This window comes from Manacus vitellinus, unplaced genomic scaffold, assembly GCF_001715985.3.
Source record: "Manacus vitellinus isolate BGI_N305 unplaced genomic scaffold, ASM171598v3 scaffold_26_pilon, whole genome shotgun sequence".
In the NCBI taxonomy this organism is placed as follows: Eukaryota; Metazoa; Chordata; class Aves; order Passeriformes; family Pipridae; genus Manacus; species Manacus vitellinus.
The window spans coordinates 5,725,333-5,739,976 of NW_021939960.1; the positions used below are offsets into that span (position 1 = coordinate 5,725,333).

General features: G+C 42.2%; 1 protein-coding gene across 1 annotated transcript in view; it reads left to right on the forward strand.

Moving 5' to 3' along the window:
* Positions 1-14,644, forward strand: part of CDH4 (cadherin 4) — a 436,070-nt gene that overhangs the window by 260,788 nt on the left and 160,638 nt on the right. Inside the window, 1 exon segment of the mRNA XM_025895228.1 lies at positions 5,658-5,881. Within this exon segment, the coding sequence (XP_025751013.1) occupies positions 5,658-5,881 (224 nt within the window).

The window sequence follows — 14,644 nt, forward strand, 5'->3', positions numbered from 1 at the left end:
GACTCTGGACTTACATAGCATTGTGTGTAAGTGTGATGGCTCAAGTCAGTTTTAATTTCCACAAAATACTGAAACAGCAACGTCTCTGAATTCTTTCAGAGGGGTCAAAATAGGACAAGGTAGGACAAGAGAGAATGGCCTCAAGTTGCATCAGGGGAGGTTTAGGTTGGATATTAGGAAAAATTTCTTCACTGAAAGGGTTGTCAAGCATTGGAATAGGCTGCCCAGGGAAATGATGGAATCACCATCCCTGGAAGTGTTCAAATAACATGTAGATGTGGTACTTGGGTTAATGGTTTAGTGGTGGGCCCAGTGTTAGATTGTTAGACTCAGTGATCTTGGAGGTCTTTTCCAGCCTTAATGATTCCATGATTCTATGAAAATCTTCTTGCCTCCCTTTCAGTGTTTCCCTTTTAAGACAAGATATTTTAGTCACAGAATTCCACCATGGATTTATGTTTGTTCATAGGACTCCATTTCACACAACAATTGCAATAATAAGTTGTGTGACATTCCTTAATTTTTTTTTTTGTCCGGAACTAATTTGGAAATATACAGCAGTTTGTAGGGATAAGGATCTGCCTCTCTTTGCTTTTTGAAGTGCCTGTGAAGGTCCTTTTCCCCCCATTTATAATTTTTGTCCCTTGTACATGGGCGATGGAGGCAGTGTCATCTGGCAGTTTGAATTTCAGGGCTCAAATCCCAGCTTTGCTCGAGGTTTCCAGTGTGGCCACAGGGAATTCACTCAACTACAGTTGGTTCCCACTGCTATAAAGCAGTTTTCTCACAGAATCACAGAGGGATTGCGTGAACATAAAGAAAGATGCCTCAAAAATGTGGCTGTGTAAAATTTTATGCTACGTACTTACTTTGTCAAATAAATGCAGCTTTCCAACAAGGCACAGCGAGCTCTGCTTCCCATTAGCACTTAATGGAGAAATCACTTTGTTGAGGCTGCGATGTGCTCACAGGGCGCATTTCTGTGGTTAGCTGAATGGTTTCATGCCTGTTCTTAGACAACAGGTTCCTGTCCACTAAGGACATGTTTGGGTCTTTTTAATTCCTGGTGTGGTGACGTGCAGGGGAATGCTGGCCAGGGCTGAACCCCCTGCAGAGGCCGGAGGAGATGGATGAGTGCAGGCATTTGGGAGCATTGGGCCGGGAGTGCCAGGGCAGGAATACGAGTGATTTGCTCATGATCACACAAAAGGGACATTTCCGTACACGCCGAGGACTCTGCAGGTTACCCAGACATCTGAAACTTCCAAAGGTCACAGCTAAACCATCCTCACCTTAATGGTGTTCACAGGAGGGGTGGATTTGGCAGCTTAGGTTTATCACGGTGCACCAGGTGTAGGGGAGCTGGTCAAGAGACACAGCTTGAAAAGCAGATGGATCCTGCTGGAAATAGTGGTGTGTATTTGCTGCTTTGAAGTTCATCAGGAGAGAAACATCTTTGCAGTGATAATCCTCCAAATGAAGGGACCTGTGTCCTGAACTGTGGGATGATGCCCTGCTGGGGGGTACATCCTAATAAATGAGTATTATCCCTCCTGCTCTTGCAGCCCTGTGCAGCTTGCCAGAGGGGGCACTTTTTAATGGACTAGGAGAAGTTAAAGGAGAATCTAGAAGGATAAGGCTAAAAGCGAGTTCTTTGGTTTGTACCATTTATAGTCCCATTAAATTCAGTATATTTCTCAGACATTTGGGGGGCAAGGAAGTTCAGTGTATTCGTACATCTTTCAAGATCCTCACTTGATCATTTGACTCTGTCCAGCCAGCTTAACAAGCTAAATAATAAAGGGAACAATGCAAAACTTGTTGAAATTTTTTTCACCCTGGGTCTTTTTTGAAGAAAAATACCATTTTTTTTGTCTCAGATGCCCCGCAGTTTGCTGCAGACTCCTGCAGCTTTCCTGCCCATCACTCAGTACCTGTTTCAACGTATCAAATTGTTGTACTTCCTCCTTTCATAGAGAAGCAATTAAAAATGATGAGGGTAAAGGGTTAAACCTAAAAGCCTGCTAATGAGGGTGCCTTCTTGGTTTTTCTTTCATCAGGCATTAGATGCTGCTTTCAGCATAAGCTTTCGATAAGCATCACTGAACATTTTATCCAGCGTGTTTTTAAAAAGTTGGGGTTTTTTACCATCCTGTAAAAATGATAGATGTGTGACTCTGCTGTTTATCCGAAATCCTAATTACTGATGCTGCAGCTTTTAAATGTTAAATTCATGCAGTGTTCTTTAGGCTTCAGACTGGTCAAAGAAAGATTGATTTGTGTCCACAGAGAGTTCTAAGTCTAATAAACACAGCCAGTGTTTGTTTGTTTATTTATTACATTATTTGAAAGTCAAGAGTTGCATCAACTGCAAATTACATAGACTTAGAGATTTCTAAAGGAGAAAAGGAAAAAAAAAGAAAAGCAGAAGTTGTCTGCTGCTGAATGAAACTTTAATTTCAGTCTCCACGAGAGCAAAGAGTAGAGGTAAGAGGTGGAATTTGAAAACAGGGATAAGGTCTTCTTTCCTTGAACTATGTTATTTATTATAGAACAATAGCTTGATTTTTTTTCCCCGTATACCCATACACATATATTTGGGAAAAGTATTTTATATATAAATTTGCATAGATAAGGTATTTATTTATAAGATACTTATAGTGTATTATGTGGATCTCTGTGTGTGCATATATATATGTGTGTGTGTATATATATATATATGTATGTATAAAACAGTGCATCTCACTAGTCATGTAAAATCCCAAGGAATAGTTTTCACAGAGCAGCAAGGAGGATGGTTTAGGATTTCTAATCACAGAATCATTTAGGTTATAAGACATCTCCAAGATTGTTGAGTCCAACTTTAAGCCAGCACTGCCAACCCAGCACTAAGCCACGTCCTTGCAGCCCTGTGATGGAAGTGTGAGCAGCTCAGCTATCCTGTGTTTTCTCTGCTGTGCATAAACAGTACCTGGAGCAATAGCAGCAGCTCTGCCTGACAGCAGCTGAGCATGGTCATCCCTGGGTGTTTGGAATCCCCTGCAGAGCTGCCCAGGTGAGCCGTGGCCCCGTTGCTGCCCGTGCAGAGTGACTCAACACTATGGAATCCTCATGTCTTTGAAGCCTTTCTGTGCTTGCAGTTCCCAAAGGCTCTTAGGAGAGGAGCAGGCTGTGCTAATTCATTGCTGAGCGTTCACCCACCTGTGCTACCTGAGAGGAGCAATGTGGAGCAGAGACGGTGCGTGTTAAAAAAAAAAAATGGAATTAGACAATTTCTCTCAGGATTTTCTCCGTCTCTAGTCAAGTTTGTTTTAAACTAATGGAAGTAATTAGCAAGTCACAGAGGGACTTTGTCTACGAGGTAGCCATTTTTAGATAATGGAGCATAAAAGTCGACACAGTGACATATGACACCAGAGCAGCATATTGGAGCCACGCGCTGTGTCTTAAGCAGATGTTTAAGTACTTTGAATACTGAAATCACCACATACACGTATAGGAAGATTGTTGGTTTTTTTTTCTCTCAGACTACTGGTACACTGTAGGGCTTTCTTTTAATCTCAGTAAAATCAAAGTAAGCTCTGAGATGTTTTTAATGTGCAGTCATTATCACTCCTTTCTCTCTTCTTCAGATGTCTTTCCACATATGATACGTGGGTACTTCGGGAGGTAGGGATGGGAGTTGTGTTCTGCATGGCCATTGCACAGCAGAGGGGTGCAGCAATGCACCAGCTCATGTGCCAGGTTTCTAACAGCGCTGCTGGCATGGAGCTGAAAATAAATAACATTTTATAAGTGAAGCACTTGATGTGTTTGCACATATGTGTAGCTGTGAATGCAGGGGAAATTTGCAGAAATTCCTGAGAGATGAAGGCCATCTCCCAGCAGGGTGGTCCCAGGAGGAAGGGGGATCTCCCCTCACAGGTCTCTGAGGCCATCTCAGTTCTTGTAGGTACCAATAAACGTTGTGTGTTTAACCTCATCCAGTGCTTTCAGATTTTTTATATACTGGATAACTTCATCCACCTTATTTTTTACGAATCAATGTGTGACACTTGCAGTTTGTGCCCAGCAGTTGCTGCAGCATGAGGTAACACTTCCCACCACACACATAAAAATGTACAAATGGGATCTAAATAAACACACAGCATAGAAAGCCTTTGTAAGATGTACAGTCATGACATGATCACACCCTGGTTAGTGAGGGGTGCATTTTGGTGAAGAAGGAGAAGAAGAAGGATTTTCTCTTCTTCCACTACAATTTGCTCCTCATTTCTCTGCATTTGGATGGTGCTGGGGGGCTTTGGTAGCAGGGTGGCTTGAGCCGTTTCCTGGCTGTTTTTTTCTTTCAACTATGCCATCCTTTGGATTTTTATTTAAATCCAGATTAGTCCTTGATTCAGTTCAAAGCAGCACTGCAGAGGAGTCAGTTGTGGCATGGGGGGAAAGGGATGGTTGGGGTACAACTGTCTCAGGAGCTCTTCTCGCCTGGACCGCCACTGCATCCCTTCTCCCACCACAGCCAGTCTAGGTAGGATCTGTCCAGCCCAGCGCTTTTTCTGCAGGAATTAAGTGCCTGCTGAAGCCCCATCAGACCTGGCCAGCAGGTTTTTCCTTGTCTCAGGGCAGGCTGGAGCATGTCTGCTGAGCACTCAGCAGCCACAGCGTGAGAACCATCTAACGATCCGAGCTGGAACGCTGCACATCCATTCTCACTCACTTGAGATGTTTTTACGGGTACAATATGTTTGCCTTCACCACATGTGTGTTCCACCCTGTGGATTACTCAAATGGCAGAAAGTGTTTTGTTTCCTGTGTTATTAGCTGCAGGTTCAGTTTCGATCAGATTTGTCAATTTTGTCATATAATAGAGTTTTTGTTTTTCTGTCCTAATGTATGTGACATGTTTCATAATGGCAATAAAAATAGTTTTCAAACTAGCCTGTGAATGACTTTGTCCAAAAAAAGAGGAAAATAAAAATATCAGCGACTGGGGAGCTTTGATCTGACAGAGTAGGCTTTTAAATGGCACATTATGGTTTTTGAAGCACAGTTTTACAGTTCCCTTTCGCAGTAACTGTAACATGTGAAGGGTCAGCCAGGGTGGGAACGCAGCTCAGGGTGGGAGTCCAGTTCCAGCAGCAGATGGGTGCTCCAAAATGGTTTAACTTTTTTTCTGTGTTTAATTTTTTTGTTGTTTTTATATTTCTGATAATGGAATTGTTATGGGCTTTTGAATTTCAGTTAAGAATGTGCAAATAGGCTATATGGTGAGTAGGTTATTGAAGGGTTAGGGAAATGGAGAACATTTCCTGCAAAAAAATACCCACAATGTGGGTAATAGACTCCAGTTGAATTTAAAAGATAATGGCGACAAGGGAGAAATCCACTTGTAGAAATGGGGAACAGCTGTGTTTGAGATCTAATGAAACTGTATCAAATACTTTAAAAATGGCTTACAGCTCCTTCCCTGGGGAACAGAGATAAAGCACAAGAGCACTCCTGAAAGGTCGAAGAAACAGTTAAATCATTTCCTTGATGGTTATTAGAGATATAGAAGACATCAGTGAAAATTAAATGTCTGAAACTTGTATTTGATTGCTTTCCTTATCACGCCAATCTCACACATTTCTTCCATCTCTTACTCTCTGTTCTAGTAAAATTTAATAACTGTGCTGGTAACAAGGGAGTTCGCTATGAAACCAACAGCCTGGACTTCAAGGTGAGGGCGGACGGGACCCTGTTCGCTGCCCACCACCTGCAAATGCCCTCCAAGCAGCTGATCCTGGTGGTGACAGCGTGGGATCCCCAGACCCTGGGCAGATGGGAGGCCATGGTCCGCTTTCTGGTGGCAGAGAAGTCTCAACACAATGGACACAAGGTAAGAGTTTTTTCGGAGCTCTTTTTCTCATTTCGTTCTTCCTTTGCCCCAAAGTTTCGTGTGGCTTCGGACTGTTTGTGTTGCCTGGTCTCTGCTTCGTAAGGAAGTGTCCAGGTAGGAGATACCACAAGCAGCATCCAATGATCCTTGAACCTCTCTGACAGAAATGATTTAAGGTAGCCAGTGAGGGAAGTGTTTTTTAAGTTCATACTTTTGTATTTTTAAGTGACTGCTTGGCTCTGTTGTACACTGCAGGTTATGTACATCATGTTTGCAACTCACTGCTAACAGTCTCTCTTGACTTCAAGTAAAACCTGCAAATGAAAGGTGCAGAGGCAAAGTCAACCATCTCCTTGATGGCTTTAAGTTCAGATTTCTTTTGTGACAGCCCAGACCTGGAGTCACACACTGGCTGCTCTGCCATGCTGCCAAGACATCTTCCTGGTTTTCACAATTATTCCTTTCTCTTGTGAGCCATCTGCATAGCCCTGCAGCTTCCAGAGGGGAGATTTGGGCTTGTTCCTTCCAATGCAAGGACAGGGAGCATTGCTGCTGCCTGATAAGGAACACATGCTCACACGTGGTGCAGGCAGCGAAGCACAACGTGGCACTGCAGTGCCAAATGTCCCCTCTGCTCAGTGCCAGCACCTTCCCTTCCCCAGCCCTGACAGTGAAAAGCCAGTGCCATTCAGTATGTCAGACAGAAGGTTACAGATGGTTTCTTTCTGCTTTAGTTTCATGCACTCAGCTGAAAAGCAGGAGGGGTCTGTCCCTGCCCAGCAGTCTGAGAGCAGCATTCCCTCAGTTAAATGCAGTGGTGGGCTGCACAGAGCCATTGGAATTGGGGGGCTGCTCCATGAAAACACATTTCTTCTGATCTGCCCCTTGAGTAACTGTCTCTTTCCTACCTCTTCCATCTCATTTTTGGCAGCAGCAGTTCACCTTTTCATTTTCAGTGTTAGTCTGGGCTGAAGATCCTCTACTACACTGAGTAAATGCAGTTATCTTGTCTGGTGCCAACTCCAGCAATGTAATGCTGGGCTGGTTGGGTGGTTACATTTAGGCAGGATTTGGCAGGGAATTGTTTAAAGAACCTGATTTATTGCTGGATCTTGAAGGCCTGCGGAGCAAGGATGAAGGTGTGTGTCCTGGGAACAGTCCTGTCTCCTTCAGGGACAGGAGATGTCTCTTGGCTGTGGCTCTGATTGGGATTAATGCAGCACAGAATGATCAAAATAGCAAGAGTGACCTCTCCTTTCCTCCTTTCTGCAATGCTGGGACAGAGAGGGCAGGGCAGGATGGGGAAAGAGGGAAAGACTTTCCATGTCATATTGTTAGAACTTCACCCTGTGAGTCTGTGTCATTTGGGAGAATTTTTGCCACATATGAGACAAAAAAGAAAAGACTTGGACAGACTTAAATCTTGCAGCTGCCCAGTGGACTGACCCCTGAGTTTTTGCATGGCTTAGAGTCATATAAATACACTTCTGCTGCTCTTCAGTAAGGCTTGGGCTTGTGCAAGATGTAATTAAGCCCTGTATGTTATGTCAACTCTATTTGCCATTTTCTAACCAAAGAAATACTGCTTCCTTCTAAAAGTAATTAAGTATTGAAGGAACAAAGTAAGATGTCTTATATACTGCTTTAAATTTCTTCTCAGTGTGGCAGAAAGAAAACTAAATAAGCACACATTTCTGTTTTAGCAGAATATTTGCTTGGAAATTCATCTAATGTTAATGTAAGCTGAACTCTGGTTGAAAAGAGAGAGGGCTAAGCTTCTTAAAATTCATATCCCTGCTTTCTAAAAGCCTTATTAGTGTGTAGTTTGAGGCCGGAAAAATACGGAAAACAAGACTAATGACAAGGTCATGAGCAGTTTCATGGTGGGTCCCTATAGCAGGCATCAGACTTGTGTTTTATTTAAATGCTAGTGGTTTTTGGAAGCAAAGTAATCCTTTGTTTGCTAAAGAAATAAATGTGATTATGAGATTATTTTAAAAAATAATAGTGTTTGTGGCAAAAAAACCACCCCTGAACCTAACAATATCCAGTTCAGTACGTTTCAGGCCGTGACCCTTAATGTGTTTGGTGCCTTTTACTAGAAGCAGATTTCACATTTGGTTTTGTATAGTGTAATATGTCTCAAGCACTACTACATAATTTTTTTAAAGACATTCCAGACTGTTGTGTTATACTCAGGATATGGAGATGGCAAATATGGGAGAGAAAGGAGGAGGTGACCTGAGAGAGGGGGAGAGACCAGATCTCTGTTGAGGCGCATCCATCCATTTCCGTTTTACTGTCTAAATTTGTGACTGATTTCATGAAAATGCTGAACAGTTCCCAGACATTAAAAATAATTGGCATAAAGTTTGCTTACCACACCTGTTTGTTGGCACCTACAGCACAAAGAAGTCCTTGTGCCTTGCTCACCCATCCTCTGTGTTCCCGTGGGCATCTCCGTGAGCCATGGCCCCCAGCAAGGGCAGCACCACTGGCCCCCTGAACCACCTCTGGAAGGATAAATCTGAATTTAATTCACAATTATCCATGGATTACAGCTTCATGAAAACCAGCCCTCCTGGAATAGCCATTATTAGACATCTGGGTTATTGTGGAGGTTATTATACAGAATAAATGTTATAGGAGGAGTCAGCATTTTTGGGATACTGGCTGAGGTTTTGGGAGACCAGGAGTGAACCTGCCTGCACAGTGGAGGCAGTGGGCTGCTTTCCAGGAGACCATGGAGGATTAAACCTTCAATAAATGATCCTTTGGATTTGTGATCCTTTCTTGTCATAATATGTTAAGACTGGAAATCTGCATAATGGGCTTGGGAGAGCTTTGGTGGTGGCCAGCATGGTTCCAGGGTGGGAGAGTAATTCAGGATGGCTTTTGTCAGGATAGCCCTCCCCTTGTGTGCTTTCTTTGCAAAATCAGAGGTTTGGGGGCTGTACATGCACCTCAGATCCCTCAGCTGTGCATTGCTCTTGGTGCAAGCTGATATTTTAATGGTGAGTGAGCCAATACAGTGACAATTTCTCCTCCTTCGTAGGGTTGGCCTTATAAATGTGCTAATTGCTTTAGATGCTTTAGAATAAACTGGGAAAACCTGCCAACTTCAGCAGTAACCACTGTAATGAAAGAATTCCAACTACTACAGTAAAGTGTCATGCTAGTAGGAAAAAAAATGATAGCAAAGAAGGTAAATACTTCAAAAATGTATTTTTTTGATACATGAAGCGTACATTTCTGCTCCTCCCCAGCAAACACTTGAATGTAAACTTTTTTTTTCTGGTTAATACAAGTGATGTTAGTAACTCTAGAAACTTTTTTGTTCAGTCTTGCAGGAAACCTGATAGCAATTCAATTAGAAAATGCAAATGAGGTCACATATTTCCCTCAGGAGTGCTGAATTACCCCAGAGGAAACTGAGCGATATTCTGGCATAACAATAAATACTTAAGATAAAGTTTCTTCTACTGTTCTTGTCTGGCTGCCTGTTCTTGCAATTGAAAGTATCAATCGAAGCTGTGGGTATAATTTGGAAAGAAGAAAAGAAAAAAGAAAAAGGAAAAGAAAGAAAAGAAAAAGAAAAGAAAAAGAAAAGAAAAGAAAAGAAAAGAAAAGAAAAGAAAAGAAAAGAAAAGAAAAGAAAAGAAAAGAAAAGAAAAGAAAAGAAAAGAAAAGAAAAGAAAAGAAAAGAAAAGAAAAGAAAAGAAAAGAAAAGAAAAGAAAAGAAAAGAAAAGAAAAGAAAAGAAAAGAAAAAAACTATTTTCTGAAATAACATAAAGTCTTTGTGGCTTGTGTCAGCATTTCTGAAAGATGAACTTGAGTGGGATAATGCTCTAGAAGAAAACAACATAAAGCCAAGCTTTACTTATCTGGAATTAGCAGTCTTCTTTTCTAAGAGTACATGCTATTATTTTGAGAAATTGAATATTGATTCAACCAGAAGTCAAAAAATGAAGATCATGTTTGTGAACAGTGACATTGCTGAGGACTTCAGTTTTCAGAGTGTGCTCTTTTTTAGTTGCAGAAACTCAAGTCTTCCCAAGTACATGAGTAGATATATTGTGCCATTTGGGCTTCACTCCCCCCTGCCCTCAGTGTCCATCAGTCCCAACTCTTCCTCTTCATTCCTTTCTAATCAACTGCCTTCACTCCCTGGGTTGGCTTATCCCATCTGAAGTTTTGGTCCTCTCACTCATATTGGTTTTTTATTTTTCAGTCCCTGCATGTGTCTAAGCGTGTTAAGGCACATTTGGCAAATTTTCTTCTGTATTTATTTATGTATATATTTTTCTGTAGTTCTCACCTCATAAGTTAAAATCAGGATCATAGAAATACAGCACAGAAAGGAATTCATAGCACAAGAGCTTGGAGGTAGAGGATATATTCAGCACATGTAGGATGTCAGTCATCTGCTGCCAGTGACTTATTTTTGAAAAAAAATCCTGTTTTCTTTGAATCATTTATATGTCAACAAAAGTTTCTCGTTGTTTGAGCTTCTCAAATTCTGAGCATGGAAATATGTAAATTTTTGTAACGTTAAGTCGCTGGGAATTGTGCAATTAAACTTGGAAATACATGAGTCTGCAGCTAGCGTTTAAAACATTGAGAACTGCTGTCAGAAATCCATCCTTGCTTAAGCCCAGCTTGTGTTTTATTATGTCTCATCTTATTTTGGGCTTCTTTCATAACCCAGGCATGAGTCCACAGCCATACAATGTGAATGTGAAAAGCTGACTCTTACAGCCAGAGGGTTTTGGCGGTTTTATTTTTTTATTTAAAGCCTTTAAATAATCATCTGTGGTATTTTACCTGGCTGAGGTTTTAAATTCCAGTGCAGCCTTTTATTGCTGATCACAAGCACAAAGGTCTCCGGGCAAGGAAAGGCTTATTCAGCACTGCTCCTTTTCATGACCTGGGTTATTGTGCAGCCAGGATGCTCTGCACGAGGCTGGGGAGCCAGGAAGATGTAACCTTCCCTTGAGGGAAGAAAATGAGAGTTTAAGTGGGAGCTGTGCTTCCAGTGACTCCAATATCCCTGATGCCCTCAAGTGGATGCGCCTGGAAGAAACGGGAAAACAACTGTTCCCTTCCTTTCTTCCTTCCTGCCCCTGCATGGGGATGAGATGTTATCCATGGCATCAAGGTGATGGGAGTTTACCCATCAAACTGTGTTATCCCGAGAGAGGGGCTGAAGAAATGAGACAGTATTTGTCATCCTGCCTTTTTCTGACCATATCGATGCATATTTTAAAGACTGAGTCATTATGCTGAGCTGTCCTCATTGACTGCCTCTGAGGGGGATCCCAGGCAGCAAGTAATTCCAGCAAAATGGCAGCTGGAAAAACTTTTATTTCTGTATCTCATCAGTGAAGCAAGACCTTGATTTATCAGTAGGGGTGGGTACGTACAGAAATTTCTGTTTCCTTTAGGTAACTTCTGAGACATTGTTTGGGGTTTTAACAAATCAGATCAGTGGAAAAGATGAGAAAGCTGATGACTAATAAATAAGTATCATATAATTATTACCAGTGAGACTGCTCAGGATAATTGTGCAAGTCTAATGAAGATGCATCTGGTGAACTTGTCTGACCTCACACTTAAGTGAACTTGAACATCTCACTTGTAATCATTGCAAGAGATGAAAGTGATGGTTGTGAAAACATGTGAACTTCCCTGGCCTGATTTTCAGGTGTGTTGAATCCCATTGCCTTGTGCTGAAGCCAAGATAAGATGTGACATACAGGTGCTCATTGCCTCGGAAAATCAGCCCACTACGGGAAGTTTCCAAGCGCTGCACTTGCTGCATTTAGTTCTTAAGCAGTCAGCATCTTACCAAGGGTCAGGCTCAAAGCCGTGCTAGAAAGATCATCCATAAGTGAAATTCACTCCAGATCTGTCTTCCTTCAAACAAAAAGAAGTCCTGAGGATTGAACTGCCTACGCGGAAATAAGTTTTTTCTGATAAAACAAACCCCTTGGACTGCTGTGTGCTCCTACCTGTGATGTGTGCCTTGCCCTTGTGAGATCAAAGCTTTTGACCTCTGATTTCATGTTCTTTGTTGGTAACTGCTGAAGTCTGACTGCCACTTCAAAAAAACACGTTTTGGACTGAATATCCCAAAAAAACCCGTCATTGCTGTGATAATCCGTGGACAGTTGGGTGTAAACATGAGTTTGAGTGAAGACAAAAATTGCTTCATGCAGGCAAGCCCATTAAAATAAACCTTGTTTCTAGGGGCTGTGAGTGTCCATGTATCTTGCCCTTAGCCCAGCAAGCTGAGACAGCTTGGTGGGTACCAGCTCAGTGTGAAAAAGGGTTTGGGTTCCTCCCACCCTCCTGCTGGATGTGGTGGTGACCCTGTGCCATGGCCAGCTGCAGGAGAGAGGAGAAGCATCCAGGGATGGGTGTCCAGCTGGGCAGGGTGGGCTGAGGGCCTGGCAGTGCCAGTGGGATCTCAAACACTGTCCCCATCCAGCAAAACTAAATTTAAAGTCACCCTTAAATTTCATCTTGCAAGTGGAGATAAATGGAATGTGTTCTCATGGTCAAATTTAAGCGTTTGCTTAGGTGCACTCTGAAATTGGAGAATAAAAGAAGAACAATCTTTTCTCAAGAGCCTCTTGAAATAACCAAAGGATAACTTGAAAGGGCAAATTCTCACGCTAGCACTGAGGAGAAGTACCAGACTGAATTACTTTGCTTTGTGCTAAAGTAGCAGTGGTGCTTGTGATCTCTTAAATCTCTTGTGATCTTTGTACTTGCAAACATTGTGAAGAGGAGGACTATTGTTACACTTAATTCATTATGATTATTTTAATTCATGTATCTTTTGAACCTCATGGCTTTAGAAAAATAAAATGAGATTAAAATTTTTCACAGGCTTGTTAAGGAGTAGGCTTGTTAAGGAGTAAACTCTCTCTTCTTTCTGTGATGAAGAACACTTGTAGTAGTCTGAGTTCTGGAAGCAAAAGGAGCTATGTTTTGGAACTGTTTTAAATTACTTTTTAGAAGTTTTATCCGGGAGGAAGAACTCAGCTTGCTAGCCCAGATATTTCATACACTTTTCTCAAGATATGTGCAGAATTCGAGGGGCAAGATGAACCTGCAGTAGAGGTTTTTACTATATTACATATGACAAGATCTACCACCTTTATTCCCGACCTGTGGATATCTGAACAGGTAACAAGTATACGAGTATTTTGTAATTTAATAGCCATGCTCTTGAGAAGTACTTGTAGTTCCGAAGCCATTGTGTATGGCTTCTCCCAATTATGACAATGACATTAACTTGAAGATAGAAGTGGCATTTTATAAACACTAGAAGGTAGAGTACAACAGTAATTTAGATGTTTCTTAAACAACCCTACCTGAGAAGCACTGCGAGATTAGATGTTACTGAAGGCAATGTGAAAAGGTCAAGTTGATGTGGGGAGCTTTGCAAGGAAACAGCCTCATCAGAACTTTTCATGTTGGGATAAGATGTTCAAGCCATAAAATGAGAAAGAAAAGTACATCAAGAGCTGTGCTTTGGGGACGATGTCATCTTCTTTGTCGTCGTCTTCTGTTCATTGAACACTCTTGCAATATTCGATGCCTGACAGTGACAGGAAGAGTACCACAGGTGCCCTGGCCAGGAGGTGCCTCTAATCATCTGTGCAGTGCTGTAGAATAAGTTTGAAGACAGCTCTGCCTCTCCACCCCAGTCAAAACTTCCCTCACCTCTGAGACACCGTTCACATTTCGTGTCTGCTCAGTAATGAACAGGAGCACACTGCCTGCAGGTGTCTGTGCTCTGTAGCACAAAAGTGAAGCCTCTTCAAATGCTCCGTGACTTACCAGGTTCCAACTTAAACTGGTGATGGCCTACCAAACGTTCAGGCAAACAGAAGGTGTGGGTGAGTTCAGGGGATGTCTAAATTTCAATTACATTGTGCTGGGAAATCAACACCTCCTGTCCCAGCAGGGTCACCTGGTCAGCAGCTGCCTGAAAAGGCCCATTCTGGCCCCAAAGGGGAATGTGTATGTGACCTGCAGCCTGTGTTCCACGGGGTCCTCACCTGGGCCACCAACCTTGTGAGGCTTTCTGATCAAAGACAATAACATGTATTTGGTTTTTTTTAAATAACAGCCTTCTGGTGCAACCAAGTGGGTTATGCCCAGAGCTGGTGAGTGTCTCTTTTCTCTGGAGTCCAGACTTAACTCAGTATTTAATTACAGTTGCTCACTAAGGGCCCTGCTGGACCTTTTGCAAAGAAAGGATCTTCTGCCTGACTCACAAACCAGTGTGTTGGGTTCTCCCTATTTAAAATTCCCCTGGTTTTACCTGTTATCTTCCTCACCTTTTCTCTTGCTTTGCAGCCCTACAATGAACGCTAAGGAACATTTTGATTCCTCAGTCACACTGATCACATTTTATTAGTTCTATCAGATAAAATTTTCCTAAGCCTGCAAAGCCATCCAGCTACCTAACAACGTTAAATTTGCATTCATGCCTCATTTTTCAGCTCTCAAGGAACAGGGCATGTAGAGCTTTGACTCTGACTCCTTGGGAACAAGGGGGTTTGGCTTGGCTGATGCATGTCTGTGTGTTACATGGCTCATTCTCCTCCTCTGAGGGCAGTAACTTGGTTAGCTTTTAGTCAAACTTTTTCTTCCCTGTCAGCTGATGTGTTCTGGAAGCTCAAGCTCTTGCCAAATCTGACAATTTTTCTTACTAATTGACTCTAATGTGAACTGCTCCATGCAGC